Here is a 20,489-nt window from a genome sequence, read left to right as displayed (position 1 = left end):
GGTGTGCAGGGCAGGAACGGGGACATCTCACTGCACATTCTTCTGCTCTGCAAAGACCAACCCGACTTGGCAAGAGCCCGAGGGAGCCGCAGGAACGCCAGGCTGGAGCTCCTCCTGCAAAGCCGGGCTCAGGCGGGGAGGAGGGACAGCGTTGGTGCACCCCACCGGCCCCACACCGCGGCCCTGCTGCCCCGTGTCGTGCCCCGGTCACAGAGGTCCCGGTGCCTGGCGAGGGCGTCGGGGCAGGAGCTTCCCTGTGCCGTGTCTGTGCCGGGTGACTGGGTGTGGGGGCCCAGCAGGAGGGAGCCGTGGGGCACAAAGGGACCTTTGTTGAGGCGCTGCGTTTGTTATCAGGTGGTGGCAGATGTGAAGGAAGCCCCTGACCCGCCGGGGCCCCCGGGCGCGTGCGGAGCCCCAGCCCCCAGCCCCGGGAGCCCGGCCGCGGCTCAGGGCCCCGTGCAGCCGCCCGGCTGCGGGATTAGAGGGCAGATTAGACGGCGTTCCGTGCTGGCAACCCAAATGTCCTGGATTGGAAAGTGGGGGTGGGGAGAGGAGACGGACCCCGCCGTCCCTGAGGGGGGGTCAGCCCGGAGATGGGGACTGGGCGGGAGCTGGGGGTTGTGCAGGAGACCCTTGGGCTCCAGCTGGGGGGGCACAGGCCAGCACGGGGCGGGCAGGGGGCATCAGGGGACAGTTTGGTTCCCTCCTCCGTCTTTCCGTCTGCCACGGTTGCTAACACGGGGCTGCAGATGCCGGTCCCCGTACACTGCACCCGCCTGTGACTGCACCCCTCAGTGCCCAGCACTGTGGTGGCCAGTTGGCTACCAGCCTTCCGGTCCCATGTGCCCTAATGCCGGTTTGCTGGAGCCGGGACTCCACGAGGTTTTTATCTAGGAACTTGTCCGGGAGGGCAGAAATCTGGACTGGTTTCGTGCGAGTGATGTCCGTGCTCTGTCCTGATGGCACCGTGGGGACATTAACGCCGTGTCCATCACTGGCCCCATTTCCTATCGGGTTCCTCAGCTTCCTCAGCCCTCGGCACAGCCGGGAACCCTCCGCAACTGTAATGTCTTGGTCATTTCACCTTTAAAAGTGAAAGGGACGAATGTCACCGGCCATTGTGTCAACAAAAGTGGGAAATGACGCGGTAATGAGTGCTGTATTTACAGAAATTGAAAGGTTGCTCCTGCCCGGTTCCCGTTATCGGCACCGCAGGCTGCTGCGATGGCCGGGCGGGACGGAGACCGGCGAAGGACACCGGCTGGGGAGCACGGGGTGCCCCGGGAGGGCGTCTGCTGGACCCCCCCGGCATCCTCCCCGAGGAGGAAGAGGCCCCGAGCAGCCGTGTTCGCCCCGTCCCCTCCGGCCGCTGAGACCGGCCAGCTCGTTACACGCCACGGCTGCGCGGCGGCTCCCACCGGGGCGTCCCCCGGGCCCGGCACCGAGGAGGGGGATCCCCGCGCTCCGCCCGCAGCACCGGGCGGCCCCTGCCCTCTCCTCCTCCTCCAGCTCGTCCTCCTCCTCCTCTTCCTCCTCTCCCGCGCTGCCCCCCGCGCTCCCGGTGCGGCCCCCCCCGCCCCGCCGCGCCCCGCCCCGGGCGCCCGCCGCCGCCGCCGCCCCCGCCCCCGCCTCCGGAGCGGGCGGGCTGGGCGGGGGGGCTGCACCGTGCCGAGCCGAGCCGAGCCGTGCCGAGGCGCGCCGAGCCGCCCCCCGCCGCCCCCCGCCCCTCGCCGCGCCGCGCCGCGGAGGATGCTCGGGCCGTGAGCCCGCAGCCGGCAGCCCCGGCGCGGCGCAGCCATGGGCAAGGACCAGGAGCTGGTGCAGGCGGTGAAGGCGGAGGACATCGCGGCCGTGCAGAAGCTGCTGCAGAGGCCCAAGCCCGGCAAAGCCAGTGAGTGCGGCGGCGGCGGGGCCGGGCCGGGGGCGGCGGTGTGGGGGGACACAGGGATGGGGGGGCACACATGGGCACCGGCGTCGCAGCAGCGGGCGCGGCGGCTCGGGGCCGCGTCCCAGCGCTGCTCCCGGGGCCCGGCCGCGGAGCATCCCCGGCCCTTACCCGGCTGCGGCTCGTCGCAGGCGGGCGGGGACCGTAGACGTGCTGAGAACCCCCGGGGGCGCCCCGGGAGGGGCGGGGGGGGGGGGGGGGGGAGCTGCCCGGCGTGGGTCTGAGCATCCCGGCGGGGCTCGGAGCATCCCCGGGCACTGTGCGGGTGCAGAGCGCTGCAAAGGGTCGCCTCGCCAGTCCCGGGGCACCCTCGGCGCGGTCGGGCTCCGGCCGGGCTGCCCTTGCCCTGCACCCGGGAGCAACTCCCGACTCCCCGGGAGCCGGGCCCGGTCCTCCCGGGGGTTTGGGCAGGGTCTGCGGCCGGGCAGCGCCGGGCGCATCTGCGTGTGCGTGCAGCGAGCGTGCCCGGCCCGCGAGGGTGAGCGCCGGGGCTGGCTGCCCGCACACCTCTGCGTGTGTCCGCGCTGCCGCGGGTGCGTGTGCGGCTGTGTTTGGGTGCGTGGGGTGTTTGCGTGGCGGTGTGTACCCTGGCATCTGTGTGTTTGGCTGGGCTGTTGGTGTTTCTCGGTGAGGGGGTGTTTGGATGTCGCTCCGCGGGTATCTCCCGGTGCATCCCTGCGGCTGGCTGTGCACGGCTCCGCGGGTGCGCCGCGGGTGCGTGGCCAGGTGTGAGGCTGCGGGGGCGTGCGTGTGGCTGTGCGTGTGCGTCTCCGGGTGTACGTGTGTGTAGCTCCATGAGTATCATCTACTCGCCGTAGGATGTAACTGCTCCGTCGAGGCGTTCCGCCCGGGACTGAATAATTCATGGTGCTGATGCAGCCGCAGGTTTCAGGCCTGGTGCGCGGGGACGAACTGGGTGGTGGGGGACCGTTCCTGGGTATGGGCAGGGACCACGGGAAGCACTCATGTGGCTCTGTGTCACTGGACACACAGTCCCTTCATTGCTGCACCCACTGTCCCTCTCTCCAGGGCCGGCACTTCCCAAATGCGGGCACCCCCCTTGCCCTGGAGCTGTGCGGGACTGGTGAGGTGTCCCCTGTCCCTGGTCATGCAGGGCTGTTTCTGACCAAGCAGGGCCAGTGTGATGTCCCATGTCCTGGTGCTGAGCAGGGTTGGCATGGCATTCCCCGTGTCCCTGCTCTGGTGTTTCATCCACCATGTCCACGGGGCCACATGGGGCCAGCATGTGTCATGCAAGGCTGGCGTGGCGCTCCCCATGTCCCCAATGCTATCGTTGCTGTCACTGCTGAGGGACTGTGCAGGGCAAGAAGAACCTCCAGCTCAGAGCCCGCTTCATCCCAACCCACTCCAGATGCTGCTACTGCCGTGGCCTCTTGGGGCAGCGTGTGGGTATGGGGACAATGCCTGGCCTGTGCCCAGCAGTGTCCCCACACACCCCTCTCCAGTCCCTGCTGGCCTGGGCACACAGCTGGCGTTGCTGTGGCAACGGCCAGAGGTGCCTGAGTGCCACCACTTGCTCCTGCATCCCTGTTCTTCCCAGTGCTCTGCTGCATTTAGCACTGCTGAGCCGTCTGGATACCAGGCAGGACGCTCCACAGGTGCCAGGATCACAGGTTAGGGACAAGGGACACCCAGTGGGGCTGAGCCTGGTGTTGAGGAGATTCCTGCTGTAGGCCTGGATGCTCAGCCCATCCCCTTGCTGGGCTGCCCATCTCCAGCTCTGCTGGACCCACTGGTGCCAGTGTTGGGCCATTGCCCCACTGGACCTGACAGTCCCGTGTGGCAGCGAGGGCCACGTGTGCAGCAGTGGGTGACGTGCTCCTGGGCTGCACAAGTACCTCTGGCCATGGCAGTGGGGCTGGAGCAGTGCACGGAGTGGGAGAGCACCAAGCAGGGCTGTCCCCACTCCGTGGTGTCCCCATGTCCCCTCCAAGTTCCGGTCCCACGCATGCCTGGGGTGCTCCCTGTGCTGCACGGCACCAGGAAGATTTGTAACTTAGCTCTGTTATCTGGATAATATCCTATTCATGTGGGGTTTAATAAATGAGATTTTAAAAATCCTTGCGTGAATTAGCACGGGTTGCTATGGTGACATGGGGCCCGGTTTGGTGTGAGTGCGGGTTCGGGGGCCCGGGCCGGCCGCAGCGCGCACCGCGCCTGCTTCCCGGGCATCCATAATTGATGAGGTTGTCTGAAAGTTGCGCAAATCAGATGCAGGGATTTGGCAGCAAACTGTTTCCCTCCCTGTCCCCTCCTTCCCAGTGCTACCTCGAAGAAATGTGGTGACTTGGCGTTTTCCCCTCGGCTCCAGTGCTGTGGGATGGGATGGGACCATGGGGCATCTCCAGGAGCACCCATGCCCACTGAGCCATCCCTCTCCTGGGCACCCAGGGCTTCAGGCAGTGGGAGATGAGCCGTGCCATGCCGTGCAGAGGATCTACAGTTCCTTGGCTGTGGAGTGTTGGAGTGAGCTGGCTCCTTCCCTGTGAGGCCAGTGCTGCCAGCGGCTCATCCACGTTGGAAATGGCTCCTGTGTGGTGCTGCCGATGCCGAGTGAGGGACCTCGAGCCAAGGGTTGGATCCTCTACTCCAATTTCTCCTCCAGCCAGGCTGGGGGGCTCTGTAAAGCACTTCCACATGTGGCAGCTTCATGTGGCCAAGGAGATGTCCCAGCACATGGCCCCATGGTGCCAGGATGAGCATCCAGCATGGCAGGGGCTGGCTGTGTGGGTGGAATCCAGGGCCGTGTCCTGTGGGACTGTGCTGCCCACCCCATGCCTGGTCCTCAGTGCCATCCTGGTCCTCCAGGTTGCTATCAGGACTTGTGTCCTGATGTGCTGTTGGAGTTCTGGGTGCCTCACTTGGGGATGCCCTGGGCTGGGTTAGCCATACTGCCTGGCTGAGATCAGGAGCTGGGCACGGAGCTCTGCACCCTCTGTGTCCTGCCACGTCGCGGTAACCCAGCCCAGTCTGGCCCCACTGCCCAGGGCATGGGTGCTGAGGCCTGGGCAGCTCTCGGGATGCCCCTGCTCTGGGCAGGAGAACCCCATTCCTGCACTGCCACTTGTGCAGGGCTCTGCATCCTGCCCTGCATGTCACTGGCAGCAGCTCTGGCATCTCAGGGCTTGTCCCATCAGTCCTGGCCCTGTTGCTATGCGCAGGGAGCAGGTCCTGCCCTGTCTAGGGAGGGACCTCAAAGCTCAGCGAGAACCCCCAGGGTCCTGCTGTCCCATGGGGAGCCATCCTGGGATGCGAGTGGAGCTGCATGGGCTGGGTGGGATTGCTCCTTCACCGGTGCTCCAGGATTCAGAGACAGAGGGAAGTAGAACCAGAGCACCTGGGGACATGGGCTCTGGGCAGAGCCTCACCAGCTGCCTCCTGCCCTCCGGTGTGTCCTCCTGTACGGTGGCCAGTTAATTCTGGGTTTTCTTGCCTGCATTTGATTGCATTAATAATCTGCTCTGATAACAGTATTTAATAAAACCAGGCTAATATGGCGCAGTTAGGAAATGTCTTTGACATTTTACAATTCAATTTCCATGCAGTAAAAGGCAGGGCAGCTGCAAATCCAATTGTGGTGCAGTGCCCAGGGCACACGTGGCTGGCAGCCGCCGGAGCTGCCCAGTTCCCCCCGGCCCTCTGGGAAAGCAGGAGCCTTCCCGGGGAGGCAGCCACCCCTGATGGCTCCTGCTGCTGCTCCCTGGACACAGGCACTGGGCAGAACCTCCTTGCTGACAGAGAAACCCAGGCAGAGATGAGCAGATGATGCTCACTGGAATGCTGGAGCCCCTGGATGCTTCTGGCCTCTGGAGCCATCAGTGCTGGGCAGGATATCTGGAGTGAGGGGAAGGGGCTGCGGGACCAGGTCCTGTGGCAGCTTGGCCAAAGAGATGCTGGGGCCCCATTCATCCCCCATCCCGTGGCCAGGCACTGGTCCCACGCCTCCTACGATCCCCTTGGCAGGGATGAAGGGGTGGAATGCCAAGAGGGTGGGCTGGGACACGCAGATGATGCCAGCAAGGGGAGATGCCGGTGCACCCCAGGCGTGTCCCAGGCACAGGCCATGCTCCGTGCACTGCTGACAGGCAGGTTCCTGTCAGGGCCGAGCAGCTCCAGCTGCTGCCCGACTCATCCACGTGTCAGCGGGTCCCTCATAAACTTCTTGGGGTTTCCAGCCCGCGTGTGAAGCCTCGCTCCCAGCAGGATTTGGCAGGCTGGCGGGGGCTGGTGTGTGCCAGGTTTCCTTCCAGAGGGGCATGACTGCTCAGCCTGGGGTGACTCCTCATTATTTTACATTTCTTGCCTCTGTGTCTGGGCCAAGTTGTGCATGCAAACCCTCCCCTGTCCCCCTGCCCCCAGCACAGCCCCCGTGTCCGGGCTGGCCATGGGGTCCCTGCCCACTGAGAATGCTTTGGGGACCCGGGACTGTTGGCTACTGCCATCGAGGAGCAGCGGGGCTGTGGGCCGGCGGCTCTGTTCCCAGCTCCCTCACTGGCCTGGATTTTCTCTCAGCAGTCCCAAATTCACCTGGCTTGACACCAAGCAGCCCTTTGCCAGACCCTCGTGCGGGGCTCTCCCACGGCTGCCAGCTCCGGCTGCTTGCCACACGAGGACCTTGCTGCCCCTGTGCTGGGGGGTGACACTGTGGGGGACGTGGCAGGGCCAGGCTGCACCCAAGGGTGACAGTGCTGGCAGTGAGCAGGGCTGAGTGCTGTGTGTGCCTGGAGCTGTCTCCACAGCCGTCCCAGTCGCTGCCAGCCCATCGTGGTTTCCAGTAGCCAGGCTGGCGTCTGGCTCCTCACCTCCTCTCTGCGCTCCGTTTAACCCTTCCTTCCCCTTCCCCACTGCTGGGAATGGCTGCAATCAGCCCCCTCCCCATCTCAGTGTATCCAGGTGCCGCTAGCTCCTTCCCACTCTCCGTGTGTCTGCACTGGCCACAGCAGCAGTACCTGGGGATGGCAGCTCTGTGCTGGTGTGCCAGGGCCCAGGTGGGTCCCAAAGCAGTGGAGGGTGCTCAGAGAACACATTCCTGGGCTCGTGGCAGGTGGGAGCTCTGGCAGTGCTGGTGGGGTGTGGTGGAGGGGGGCACCCAGCTGAGGCTGTTTCCCACAGTGCTCTCTGTACTGGTGCTGGGTGGTGTGTGCTGGGAATGGTGCCCAGCACCACTGGGAGAGTGTCAGAGAACAAACTTGCTGATATTTAATGACTGGCGCTGGTCCTGCTGGGCCAGGCTTCCATGAGTAAGGGAGACACGTTGGAAAGCACAACTCAGGAGTGCCTGCATGGACACTGTTGTTCTGTCACTGCTTTGTGTCCTGTCCCTGGCCAAGTGTGCTGTGAGGGTGGCCCATGCCCAGCAGCTCACTGAGCCAGTGTGCAGCGCTGATGTTACCTCTGCCCTGGCTCACCATCCTGTCCCACAGCTGGGGCACGTGGGACTTGCCCTCCTGGTTCTTCTCTTCCCAGAGGGACGGGACCAGTGTCCTCCACCCGGTACAGGAGCGGTGCCCACCCGTGGGCCGGCTCATTGTGCCGGGCTGAGAGGGATCTTTAAGCTCTAATGAAATGTTAATAGTATTTTCCAACTCAATACGGGAGTAGAAAATGAGGTGTTTAATGCTGGGCTCTGCAGCGACAGGAGCAATCAGCCTGAGAAATGGGAAGCTGGGATGCAGAGCTGGCCTTGGCTCGGCCTGACAGCCCTGTGCTGCCGGGACTGCTCTGGTGATGGATGGGTACCGGTGCTGGCACGAGCCATCCGGTGGGGCAGCACGGTGCTGAGAGCGCATGGGAGAGTGGCTGGCTGGGAGTGCCAGCTCTGCCTGGGTCTCCTTGGGTGTCCCCATCAAGGTCACTGCCGGCTGCCTGGAGAATGCCGAGCAGATGGAGGTGGCTGTGGGGCTGGGGTGCCCCGGGGCGCAGCGGGACAAAGGAACCCCAGTGATGTGCCCTGCCATGGTCTGTGTCAGCTGGAGATGGACCAAGCTGGAGATGGTGCCCAAGCAGCCACCCCAGGCTCTGCCTCTCCAAGCTCGGGTGGCCGGGTGCTCCGCCCGTGTGCCTGCGTGTGCCCCTCTGCATCCCGGTGCTCCCGCGGGCCTCCACGCCTGTGCACGACGTGCCCGTGTGCACGCGTGCATCCATGTGCGTGCCTCAGCCCCTGTGCATCCATGCGCTGCGTGCCTCTGTGCATCCATGTGAACGCGTGTGTACCGTGTGCCCGTGCGCCTCTGCCCCGTGCGGCCATGTGCCTGTGGCCTCTCCACTGCCCACGCTGGCACTGCCTCCTGCCCGGCCTGGCGTGGGGCTGGGCGCTGGGCACGGCGGGCTCGTAGCGGCAGCAGCCGCTGATCCCTTCCAGATGTGGCTGCCGGAGCCCTGCGCCGCCTCCTCGAGAGGCCCCGCGGGTTCCCGGCCCGCGGCGGCGGGAGCCGCTGGAGCTGAGACAAAGCAGCGGCTGCCCGGCTCCTGCATTGCAGCTGGGCTGTTTACAGCAGGCGCGCTCCTCGCAGCCCTGCAGCTCCGCAGCAGCCCCGCTCCCGCCTGTCTGCGCTCAGCGTCTGCCCGAGTCCCGGTCCTGCTCGGCCCTGCACTGCCCCTGCCAGCCTCCTTCCTGTGCCCACCGTGCTGGGGACGCTGGGGACGCTGGGGAAGCTGGGGACACTGGAATGAGTCCTGCGAGCCCTGCGCCTCCCCTGCAGCGCTGTCAGCCCGCCGGGAGCAGTGCGAGGCCTCCGGCCGCGCTCCCGGAGCTCCTGGATGATGCACGGCATCGCCTGGCTGCACATCCCCGCGCTGCCCACCCGCCCCGGCGGTCACCGCGACACCGCTGAGCTGCCAGGCCCTGCGCCCGGGGAGCTGCCCATGGCCGTGCCCGTCCTGCCCCTCCATTCCCGCCGGGAAGGCTGCTGTGGAACAGAGGGTGGGCACGGTGCGCTGGCAGCCCAGGCCACGCCGTGGATGAGGACAAACGATGGCTCTGAAGGCACCATGCTTAAAATAGAGCCTGGGGCCTGTTTTGCCACACACGGTTGGGAGCTTGGAGCCGGCGCTGCAGCAGTGCCCCGTGCCTCTGATGGATCTGGACCGCCTGCACACACACGTGCACGCATGTGCACATGCTCGGGGCATGCCAGGAGCTGATCCGGGCTGCCTGCACACACGTGCACATGTGAGCACACGCTCGAGGCACGCCAGCAGCTCCCACCACTTCCCAGAGCTGCTGCACCGCGCCGGGTTCATGGGAGGCCAGTGATCACCACTGTGTGTTGGTTAATGATGCTTTAAGATGCACAAAGCTCCTGGTCCCTCCCTGCAGTCAGTGTGGACAGGGTCCATCCTCCCAGGGATCCCTGGCCCTGTAGAGGGGTGGGCAGGGGGAGGAGATGGGGAGGATGCAGATGGGGCAGGGCAGAATGCCCCAGGGTGGAGGTGAGTGGTGTGTGTCCACCTCTCTCTGCTCCCATGTCCCAAGGAGGTGCAGTGCCAGCCGTGCTGGGATGGATGGATGGGCAGACACAGGTGACAGTGGCCTTGAGCAGCCACATCTCCATCTCTGCCATGCCGGCCTCACTGTGCCAGCAGTGGCTCCTTCCAGCCAAGGTTATTACTGAAAATTACCTGTTTGCCACAGGCTGGCAATTAGGGCTCCCTGTAAGCGACACCAACATTCATTTCCGTGGAGACGAGTGTGGGCGTGCGGCTGGCACCGGGCACGGCAGGAGGCTGCGGCGCTCATTGCTGGTCCCACGGAGCTGAGCACACCTATGTCCCACTCGTGGGGCAGAGCCAGCACATCCCTGCACTGCCCATGCACCTGCCCGTCCCTGCTGACTCTTCCCCGCATTCCTGGGTGCTCTGGGCCGAGTCACTGGGAGCCTCTGCATAGCAGAGCCCCACGTGGTACTCAGGGGGCTGGGGGGACTGGGACTGCCCCAAAGGGGTCTGGCTAATGCAGTGCAGCTTGGCCTGGCTCCGTGGCACCACACGGCAAAGGTCAGGTGAGGATATGACTTGGGAATACGGGGAGACAGTGGGGATCCCTACAGTAGCTGCTGGTGGGCATCATGGGGCGCTGGGTCCCCTGGACAGCTCCAGTCCCTGTGGGTCGGTTCTACCCCGGGTACACCCGTGTCCCCTGTCCCCGCCTGCCCCGGCAGCCCACAGGGTCAGCCCCGCGATGTCCCATGGGACTGAAAAGTTTCCTTTTGGTAAAAATAAAAGCATCACAGTGGAGTCCCCGCTGCCTCTTGAAAGCTGCATTTAAGCTGCTTCCTGCAGCCCCAGGGGACAGCGCTGCGTGGTGACTCAGGCTGCCAGAGCCCAGCCAGCCTCCAGTGCGGATTTCGCCACTCCCTGGAGAAGGCTCTGCCAGGGACGGGCATCCGGAGCACCCGTACATGTGCTGAGCACATGGGCGGCATCCCCCAAAATGGGATTTGGGGAATGGCTGGTGATGGGCAGCGGGGCACACAGCTGTGCGAGTGCAGCTGTGATGGGCACTGGGATTGTCCAGTACTGATGGGCAGTTGTTATCCAACTGTGATAGACACAGGGAAGTCCAGCTGTGGTGAGAAGTGTATATCCAGCTGTGATTGCCTCAGGGGTGTCCAGCTGTGGCGAGAGATGTCTGTCCAGCTGTGGTGAGCAGTAGTTATCCAGCTGTGCTCTGTACTGCTCTGCAATGATTCCATCCCATCCCAGCCACCTCTCAGCCCCAGGCAATCCCTTTCCCTGTACAACGAGCTTCCCGGTGCATTATTTATACAGTCCAGATCGATCGGAAGATGATAACGGCTTCATTAGCATCTGAGCATCGCGCCGGCCTCAGTGCCTGACACGACCTTGGCTGCAGGAGTACAAGCTTTTCCCTGTCAGGACCAGCCCCCCGATGTCACCATCATCACCAGACCCAGCCAGGGCTGCTGTGGCTGCCTCAGTGGGGTCCCCACGATGGCACATGCTGCTATGGGGACCCCATCTTTGCAGCAAAGAATAAGACATCCCCATGCCAGGGCTCCTCATGCAGTGCCCGTTGTTTGCGTGGCGCTTGTTAGCAGGGATATAATTAAGAGCAGCTATTTTGGATGCTTCCTTTATCCGGCAGCTCCCAGCAATGCCGCTGCAGGATCCTCCCCCCTGTCTCTGAAATAGGCGCTTGCCTTGAATGTCTTGCCTGTGGATATTCGCTGCTTGTGGGGTCCTGTTGTGTTTGCAGGGGGCACACACAGGGGTCCGACTGCCCATGTGAGCTGGGGAGTGGGGAAGCAGCAGGGATGGGGCTGGAGGGGAGTGGGATCACTGCAGAGGGTTGATGGAAGGGATGGAGAGGAGGATTTGGGGGGGTTCTCCTGGCTCATCTGCTGCCGCCATGCTGGGGAGGGGGCAGCAATGCTTTCCCCTCATTAAGTAGATGTTGATTTAGCGGAGGCTGGAGCCATCTGCTTGGAGCAGCCGCCTGCTCCCTGCCAGGGAGAGCTGGGTGAGGATGTGCTTCGTCAGCGGGGGCTTGGCCAGGAGCCCCCACGCCCCGGCTGGGCATCGATCGCTGCTGGCGCTGCGCTGGCTGCAGACGCAGGGGCTGGTGCATGAGCACGTGAGGGGGTGCTGGGAAGGGAGAGGAGCCCCCCCAAGGAGCCCCACCATGTGGGGCTGTGGCCTTGGACATGTGTGCAAGGAAGGGGGTGGGGCAGCCGGGCATGGGGGTTTCCTTGCAACACACATTGAGCTGTGCTTGCCCACAGGGGTCTCGTCATGGCATGTACTGGCCACCTGGGCACAGGCGTCTCCATACAGCATGTTCTGGGATACCTGGAGCAGTGACTGGCCACAGGGGTCTTCCCATGGCATGTACTGGGATTCCTGGTTGGGCATGGGGGTCTCCACATGGCCACTCAGTGCCCAGAGCTGTGGTTGGGCATGGGGGTCTCCTCATGGTGTGCTCCAGGATGCCCAGAACAGCTTCCAGGCATGGGAGCCAAAGTGATGCATGGCTGGACCCTGGGGTTGGGCCGAGTGGGTCCCCCGCACCCAGGCCTGGCACGTGCCAGCAGCTCGTGCGTTGCCCGTGTCACGGTGCCCGCCGGGGCTGTGGCTGCTGCAGGGCCGGCGTGTAGCGGGGGAGCCGGGACCGGCGAGGAGCTCGCTGCATGCGGAGCGCCAGGCTCAATCCAAGCGTGCATTTAGCTCCTGCATTCCCTGTGTTTAAGTGAAGGCATTTCTGGGAGTAGTGGCAGGGCTGCTCCCCGCGGCGGTGTTTACTCTGGCAGACGCTGTTTATAGCTGGTGTCGATGGCAGACGCTGCGGCTCCCAGTGCACGCAGGAGCCGCGGGCGGCAGCCGGACCCGGTGGTGCCGGGTCCCGTGTGTCCCCCCCTTTCCTGGGGCTGGCATTGTGGTCCTGCCCCAGGGGTGTTTGTGGAGTGCAAACTGCTCCGAGAGCTGTGGGGAGCTGGGCCATGAGATACCAGGGGAGCCATGTGATCCCATGTGGCACAACCATCACCTGAGGAGCCCATGGGGAGCCAAGAGGGGACATTGGGGTGTCCCAAGAATGGTGATGGGGCTCAGGTCATCTGAACAGAGATGCCACCCCTGCAACAACACCTACTTGATGGTATCTGATTTTGCATGGAGAGGACAGGATGGTGACTGCAGGTGCTTGGTGGTCCCTGTCACTCCTCCAGTGATCCCAGCAGAGAGGACAGCCAGGAACACACTGGGTGCCTGCTGGCAGCGTGGCCATGCAGGAGCTCTGCTCTCCTCCCCACCATGCCCACCTCCTTTTGTAGCCGATATTTTTAATTGGAAGCACTCAGATCCCTTCTGTCTCCCTCGTTAGTGGAAGAGTTTTCCTTGTAATTCCCAGCCATTAATGAGCTCTCCTGGCTCTTGTTGCCCCCAGACAGGCTACAAATCCCACTGTGGACCTGGTGACATGTCAGGGCACTCATCCTTCTCTCCTGCTCTGGGAACTGGGGATATTCTGAGACCTCAGTTGGACTCCTTGCTCCAGCTGCCTTCGGCATGCTGACGGCCACTTCCAGAGCTTTAAGGAAAGTCAAACCACTGCATGGCTGGAAGTCACTGACTAAGCACTTGGCACGGGCAGTGATGGAAGTGCTAAACAGATTTTGGCAGCCGCAGCCTCTCCTGCAGGTGCAGGGAGGAAAAATTTGCCGCTACGGTAGGTTGGGGTGATGGTGGTTTGGTGTTGCTGAGGGTGGCACATGTGCCTGGGGATCACCAACAGCATCACTGCACCCTGTGACCCTGATCTCCGGGCATTGCCCCCTCCCAGCCCCTCACTGGGATCAACCCGTGGGAAAGGCCAGGCACTGCAGACCTGCAGACAACTGTCCGTCCATCTGCAAGGACCCATTAGCCGGAGCGGGGCCCATCTTGGGGACAGAGCTTGGAGCCAGTGCTGGGCACAGTGCCGCTCCTGCGCCCACCGGCTCCTTTTGTCCGCTGGCCCTTTGCATCCCTGGGGGGCAGCTCGGCCCCTTCTCCTGGGAGCTGGTTCTTGGCGCGGGGCAGCAGCGGAAGCAGCGCTGGGCTCCTCTCCACCAGAGCTGAATGGCACCTTTGTTGGGGACGCTGGCGGCAGCATGGGGCTGGCGGGGACCCGCTCGGTCAGTCCCGGTGTCACAGGGGCTCTGCCCACCGGTAATGTCCAGTTCTTTCCAGGGGAACATGGAGATGCTGTGGCAGGGATAGAATTGGAGGTTTCTGTGGCATTCCTCTCCCTCCCTACACCCTGGGGACCCCATGGTGTCCCCATCCCGCCCTGGGCACCCTGCAGCACCCCTTCTCATCCCACATGAGGCACCACAAGTGGGAGGAGAGCCTGGGGGCCTGGTGGCTGGAGAGTGGTTGCTGTGGCTGATAGAACCCATCCTCTGCAGTTCTCACCTGTCACACCGCGCTGTGTCAGCATTAGCAAATGTCCTGCGGCTCAGACAGTCGGGCAGCCCTGGAGTGCAGGAGGGAGCCAGTGCTGGGTGCCAGAGCCTCTGTCCTGGCCACTCCTGGGCCCATCTGGGCTGTGTGGCGTGGGCAGGGCTGGCTCAGCCTGGCACCACTCCCCAGGCTTGAGGGTCAGGGCTGGACACAGCCACCCTTCCTGCTGCTGGTGCCCTCTGAGCCCTGTTTGTCCATGCGGAGGCTCCTGGGCTGTGGCACAGCCCCTGTGTCCAATAATTCAATAAACACAGGGACACCGACAGGGAGATGTGCTACAGGGGGAGAGAGCAAGGCCATGACCAAGGCACACAGGGAGTGTCTCTCGGGCCCTACATTCCCCTTCCATGCCTGAAGTAGCCCCTTCCAGCCAACTTCTCCCAACAAGGGCTTGTCCTTGGCTTTGAACGACTTTGTCTGCCCATTCTCCCTGCCAGGCCATGCAGCCTTTGGGTCCTTTCCCAAGGACTCAGAGCCGTGCTGGAGCTGTGCTCACTGTGTTGGGCTCAGGGGCTGCTGTGTGGGTCCCCCACTGTGCTGCTCCCAGCCTCCTCTTCCTTCTCCTCCTGCTCCGGCTCCCGCTGTGGGAAGAGCAGCTCACTGGAAAGCCTGAGTGGCATTTTTCGGGTAAATCTTATGTAAATCTGGCTCCATCCTTCCTCGTGCTGCTAATTGGATTGCCCCGGCGCGGTTTAATTTCCCAGAAGCGTGGGGAGGGCAGTGCTGGGGGCCTGGGGGTACGGGGAACATGCCAAGCTCTGCCCAGCAGGGGCTCCATGGGGCAATTCCAGACCCTCAGCCAGGTGAAGGAGCAGGGGGAGAACCCTAGGCAAACCAGGGAAGAATGGTGAGAACCTGGTGCCAGGAGGGCCCCCAAGGCTCTGCCACCTTCAGCAGGGACCCCCACCCTGAGCCTCCTGCCTGCAGGTTCAGGCAGCCTCACGCAGCACCTGTGGAGCTGCAGGGAGTCCCAGCCTTGATAGGAAGGAAAATCTGGAACTGCCACCACATCACCTCCCTTGTGTGCCCCATGTCCCTGCCCCAGCCACTTCCTCTAACATCCTGTCCCCTTCCCTCCCTTCCAGAGCTCCTCGGATCAGCAAAGAAAGTCAATGTCAACTTCCAAGACACCGACGGGTGAGTAGAAGCCCCAAGTTGGGGTGTTGGTGCTGTGGGGTGTGTGTCATGGGTGCTGTGAGCAGGGGGGCACATGCTGTGGGAGCCTCTGCATGGAGATGCCAGGCTCTCCGAGCTGGGAGGTCCAGTACCAGGGCTCTGGCCCCCATTAGCCCACACGGTTGAGCCCTGCCTGCACCCAGAGCCAGTGCTGGTCTGGAGAAGTCGTGGGTACCAGAGCAGGCAGAGGCAGGGCTGTGCCCCACATCTCACCACACCTTTTCCCAGCCTTGTGAGGCTCTGCGGGAGCTGTGCAGGGATCAGCCCTGTGGGGTGCTGGGTGGGAGAGCCGTGACCCCGCCGGGCTGTGCTGCTGGCGCGACGCTCCACAGCCACATCCAACGGGCGTGAGCAGCAGAAAGGGGCCGCACGATCACCCCTGCTAATCACACTAATGAGGCTGCAGGGAGGCAGCCAGGGCCCCACGCAGGAGGGGGCTGCGGTGGGAGCGCTGCTTGTGGGGCTGGGCAGCAGCTGCCCCTGGCTCCCCCCACCCCGTGATCCCCCTTGAGCAGGGCAGCAGCACGATGCCATTTGGACCCTGGGGATGGCTCTGCTGTGGCCAGGGAAATGCCAGAGAGCACAGAAGTTGGTCAGGAATGGGAGGCCATGCCCTGGGGACATATGGCCAGGGCAACCGGGGTCCATCCTCATCCTCATCGCCAGGGTGGTGGCAGCGGGCATCCCCTGGTACCTGACAGCTCATCGCTGTGCCAGGTGCACGTGTGACAGGCACGGGCACAGGTGGGCCTGTGGATGTGCAGCTGAGCACATGTGTGCATCGAGTGTGTCCGTGTGTGCCAGCGTGTGCAGGGCACGGGGCCAGCACTGGGGTGGGGGGTGTGGGGTGGGCAGGGCAAGGGGGCATCACCCCAGGGGCCACCTCGTGCTCCACAGAGCCAGCAGGTCACAGGAGGGCTGAGCATCACGGCAGGGCTGGGGAGTTGCAGGTAGGGCGCTGCTCGTATCCTGCTCCTGGAACACACAGGGGGTGCAGGAGCAACAGGGGAGCAGCCTCCAGCGCTGCTTCTGGAAAGGATCCCGCGGGAAGGCACAGGGCAGCCCCGGGCTGCAGCCTGAGTGAGCTCCGCTCTGTGTGATCTCAGCCAGCCCCATGCCTCAGTTTCCCCATCCTTGCGGTGCTGGCTCATTCCTGGCTGGGGGTGCCATGGATGAGCATCGTGCTGGTGTCCCCGTGCTTGCCCTGGGGACAGTGCCCTGTGCGTGGCCGAGGTGGCCGGCTGGGCCATGTGGTGCCCGAGGGAAGCCCCTGAGGCAGCCCCGGGGAAGGCTGCGATTTGCACCATCTTGAGCGGATTTGAGCAGGGCGCTGGAGTGGAAAATGTTGACATTTCCCAGGCAGACGTTGGGGATCGGCCTCCTGTGCAAGCTGTCTGCTCACATCGCCGCTCCCCGCCGGGGATCACAGGCGGCAGCTCCGTGGGCATCGTGGTGGCTGGAGCGTGCTCCCCACGGGGACGCGTCCCCCCCTCAGCTGGGGGCCTGGGGAACAGGGGCAGGGGGATTGTTATCCCTCAGCTGCCCCTCGGGCACCGGGCAGCCACAGAGACCAGCGTGTCCTGGGTGCTCCGCAGCCCATTCCCATGCTCCGGTGACACCGGGGTGGCCCCAGGGATGGGATGGGGAAGCTGTGCATGGCTGGGGACCAGAGCAGTGGCGCGGTGGGTGCCAGCGCAGTCGCACGGAGGATGCCACTGCCGGGAGCACAAGTAGGTCAGCTCCTGGCCTGCTTCCCAGGCGGGAGCCTCTGGCTCCGGGAGCTCCGAGAGCAGAGCGGGTGCGGGGCCGGGGGCTTTCCCCACCCAACAGCCAGGCCCAACACCAGGCAAGGGCAGTGCTGCCATCTGTGCTCGTGGCAGCGCTGCTGGGGCCAGGCTGGGGGAAATGGGTCAGCGGGGAGGGGGCTCCCCGGCACCCCCACCCTCAGTGGGACACCCCTGGGCCTGCCCTGCCCACCACCTCCAGCCCAGAGGAGTCTCAGCGTTCCCAGGCCTGCAGCAGCTCTTGCCCCAAAAACCCACAGAGGGATGTGGGGGTGGCTTTCCCGGGGACGTGCGCACATGGAGGGCAGAGCACGTGCCCCGGGGTGCTGCTGAGGTGCAGGTTTGAGACCATGGTGCTGGGCAGGGGGTGGCAGGGCTGTGGAGGGGACAGGCCTGTGGCCCCTGACACCACCCCACTCCCCAGGTTCTCGGCTCTGCACCATGCGGCGCTTAACGGCAACACGGAGCTCATCTCGCTGCTGCTGGAGGCACAGGCTGCTGTGGACATCAAGGACAACAAAGGCGAGTCCCTGGGTCCTGGCCGTGGCCCCCTCCCTTGTGCCCCCCTGCAGGCTCTGCCCGGTGTGTTGGCACAGGAGGGCTCACGGTGTGCCCGTCTTGCCCCTGCAGGCATGCGGCCCCTGCACTACGCGGCCTGGCAGGGCAAGAAGGAGCCCATGAAAATGGTGCTGAAGGCAGGTTCCTCCGTGAACATCCCATCCGATGAGGGCCAGATCCCCCTGCACCTGGCAGCACAGCACGGGCACTATGACGTGGTATGGAGGGGCATGGGGCTGGCAGGGGGGATGGTGGCCCAGCCACCCCTACCCCTGCCCTCACCGGGTTGGGGTCTTGCTTGTCCCCAGTCGGAGATGCTCCTGCAGCACCAGTCCAACCCCTGCATCATGGACAACTCGGGCAAAACGCCCCTGGACCTGGCGTGCGAGTTTGGCCGGGTCGGGGTAAGTTCTTGCAGGGCTGGGTCTACCCAGAGGATGACTGGGAGGGGACAGGGGCACTGTGAGGTCCCTGGGTTGCTGGAGCAGCTGGAGGGGCACAGGGATGGCCAGTGGTGGGGACTTGCGGTGCCACCAGTGCAGGGGATCTCCAGCTGCTGGCAGGAGGGGAGCTGGCGGCCGAGCCGCCCTTGCAGCCCTGCTCCATCTGTGTTTGCTGAGCCAGGTGGTCCAACTGCTCCTGAACAGCAACATGTGCGCGGCACTGCTGGAGCCCAAACCAGGGGATGCCACTGACCCCAACGGCACCAGCCCCCTGCACCTCGCCGCCAAGAACGGCCACATCGACATCATCCGGTGGGTGCCGTGGGCAGAGGCGGCAGCGCCGGTGCCCCCCCGTGCCCCGCTGACCCCACTGTCCCTCTGCAGGCTCCTGCTGCAGGCTGGCATCGACATCAACCGGCAGACCAAGGCGGGCACGGCGCTGCACGAGGCTGCTCTCTGCGGCAAAACAGATGTGGTGCGGCTGCTGCTGGATGTAAGGGTCCCCCTCAGCACCCCCAGATGCCCCCAGGCACCCCCAACCCAGCCAGGAGCTGTGGGAAGGGGGTGACCCCACAGCTGGGGCCTCAGAGCAGCTTGTGCGCCTCTCCCAGGGAGCGGAGCTGAGGGTCCTGGAGGGATACACCAAGGCACTGAGGGTCCTGGGGGGTGCACACCAAGGGGTGAGGGTCACAAGGGGGGTACACACGAAAGTCTGAGAGCTGTGCCCTCCAGCTGCTGGCCTCCTGGTGGCCTAGGGGGTGCCAGGGGTGGCAGGATGGGGACCAGCCTCCTCCCAATCCCTCTCGGTGCCATTGCAGAGCGGGATCAACGCCCACGTCAGGAACACCTACAACCAGACGGCTCTGGACATCGTCAACCAGTTCACCACCAGCCAGGCCAGCAAGGAGATCAAGCAGATGCTGCGGGGTAGGGGGTTGGAGGGCACAGAGTGGCCATGCTGGCACGAGGGACGCCGGGCTGGGGGTGCCAATGCCCGTGGGGTGAACAGCTGGTGACTCTCCCGTTCTGTCCCACAGATGCCTCTGCGGCTCTGCAGGTCCGGGCCGTCAAGGACTATTGCAACAACTACGACCTGACCAGCCTCAATGTGAAAGCCGGGGATGTCATCACTGTGAGTGTGGCCGGGGGGGCCGGGGACACCCCGGTGTCGGTGCCAGCCCCTGGCCCGGCCCCTGACCCGGCCACTCCTGCAGGTGCTGGAGCAGCATGCGGACGGGCGCTGGAAGGGCTGCATCCATGACAACCGCACTGGCAATGACCGCGTGGGCTACTTCCCCTCCAGCCTTGTCGAGGCCATAAGCAAACGAACAGGCAAATAATCCCCCCCTACACTCCCTGCCCTGGGGAGCCCCATCTTGGTTTGGTGGGGACCAGGGTGCTGGGGGGTGCAGTGGTGAAGACAAACCGGGGTGATGCCTCTCATGCATGTGGGGTCATGTCCCTGCCGTGTGCATGGGGACGGTGCCTTCGAGTGTGTGGGGTCGGTGCCCCCATTGTGCCTGTGGGGCTGGTGTTCCTCTTGAGTGTGCAGTCTGTGTTCCCGTTGTGTCTGTGGGATCGGCGCCCATGTGGTGCCTTGGGAGTTGGTGCTGGCAGCCCTGGGGTGTTCGAGGGTCAGCCCTGGCTGCCCTTGGGCTGGAGGAGGTGTTTGAGGCGCCGGGAGGTTGGTGCATGAGGAGACCCAGGGGTGTCACTGTGGTTTGGGGGGACAGGCGCAGCAATGGGGTTGCAGGAGCTGGTGCTCGGGGTCTGTGCTGGGCACCAGTGCCAGGGAGCTGATGCTGCCACACAGACTGTCTTTCCAGCCAGGGGCCATCTCAGGGATTGGCCCCTGCTCACTTGCCCTGTGGCTGCTTATCCCTGTCCCCATTCCCATCGTCATCCCTTTACGCTCCTGGTGGGCTGTGCAGCCCCTCAGGATGTCCCCTGGCTGCGCCCTCTGCCAGGAGTGTTCCAATGGGACTGGTACCTCTGCAGGCAGCGCTGAAAGGCCCCACATCAACCATCTCACCCCACCCCTGGGAGTGGATCTTGGGGGCAGCTACACCATGGGGACATGGGCAGGGAACAGTGGCACTTGAACAGTATCTCAAGGGAGTGGCAGCACAAACGGCTGCCAGACAATCCACAGTGGCCCTGGAGGCACCGGGTGCCGGACAGGCAGGGGCAGAACCACCCTCCAGGTATGGGTCGTGTGCCAGTACCACAGATGCCATCCATGGCTCCTGAGCTGTGGTCCGTGGCTCCTGGGCTGTGTTCTGTGGCTCCTGGGCTGCAGCTGGCCCACAGCAGTTTTAGCAGGCCATGGGGTTCTGTAGCCACTCCGTTGGCTGCAGTGGGGCAGTAGCATGGGGGCGCAGGCGCTGTGTGAGGGCTCGGCCAGCCAGACATGGGGGGGCCGGTGCTGCGGCCCCCGGCCTGGCCATGACTGAAGCCCCACTCCCCTGGGATGGCTCTGCAGGGAGCAGGACTCCAGAAGCCTGACTGTGAGACCCCCATGAGCTGACACATGGGGCTGTCCCAGTGTCCGTGTCAGATCATCAGGATGTGTCCGTACCCTGCGCCAGGCTGTGCGTGTGC

The 20,489-nt window shown here is 64.4% G+C and overlaps 1 protein-coding gene across 2 annotated transcripts in view; it reads left to right on the top strand.

The window, feature by feature from the left end:
• The first annotated feature begins 1,716 nt into the window (after nucleotides 1–1,716).
• The window catches only part of CASKIN1 (CASK interacting protein 1), a 29,976-nt gene continuing 11,203 nt past the window's right edge, over nucleotides 1,717–20,489 (top strand). For both annotated transcript variants that reach the window (XM_048321320.1, XM_048321319.1), the window contains exons 1-10: nucleotides 1,717–1,891; nucleotides 15,013–15,064; nucleotides 17,312–17,409; nucleotides 17,518–17,663; nucleotides 17,754–17,849; nucleotides 18,070–18,200; nucleotides 18,273–18,381; nucleotides 18,707–18,815; nucleotides 18,926–19,020; nucleotides 19,103–19,220. In XM_048321320.1, coding sequence (XP_048177277.1) covers nucleotides 1,798–1,891; nucleotides 15,013–15,064; nucleotides 17,312–17,409; nucleotides 17,518–17,663; nucleotides 17,754–17,849; nucleotides 18,070–18,200; nucleotides 18,273–18,381; nucleotides 18,707–18,815; nucleotides 18,926–19,020; nucleotides 19,103–19,220 — 1,048 coding nt within the window. In that variant the 5' untranslated portion in view covers nucleotides 1,717–1,797. The remainder of the gene's footprint in view (nucleotides 1,892–15,012; nucleotides 15,065–17,311; nucleotides 17,410–17,517; nucleotides 17,664–17,753; nucleotides 17,850–18,069; nucleotides 18,201–18,272; nucleotides 18,382–18,706; nucleotides 18,816–18,925; nucleotides 19,021–19,102; nucleotides 19,221–20,489) is intronic.

This window comes from Corvus hawaiiensis, chromosome 16, assembly GCF_020740725.1.
Source record: "Corvus hawaiiensis isolate bCorHaw1 chromosome 16, bCorHaw1.pri.cur, whole genome shotgun sequence".
Lineage (NCBI taxonomy): Eukaryota > Metazoa > Chordata > Aves > Passeriformes > Corvidae > Corvus > Corvus hawaiiensis.
Note: the sequence above shows the minus strand (reverse complement) of the source record. Positions and strands in the feature narration are given on the sequence as shown.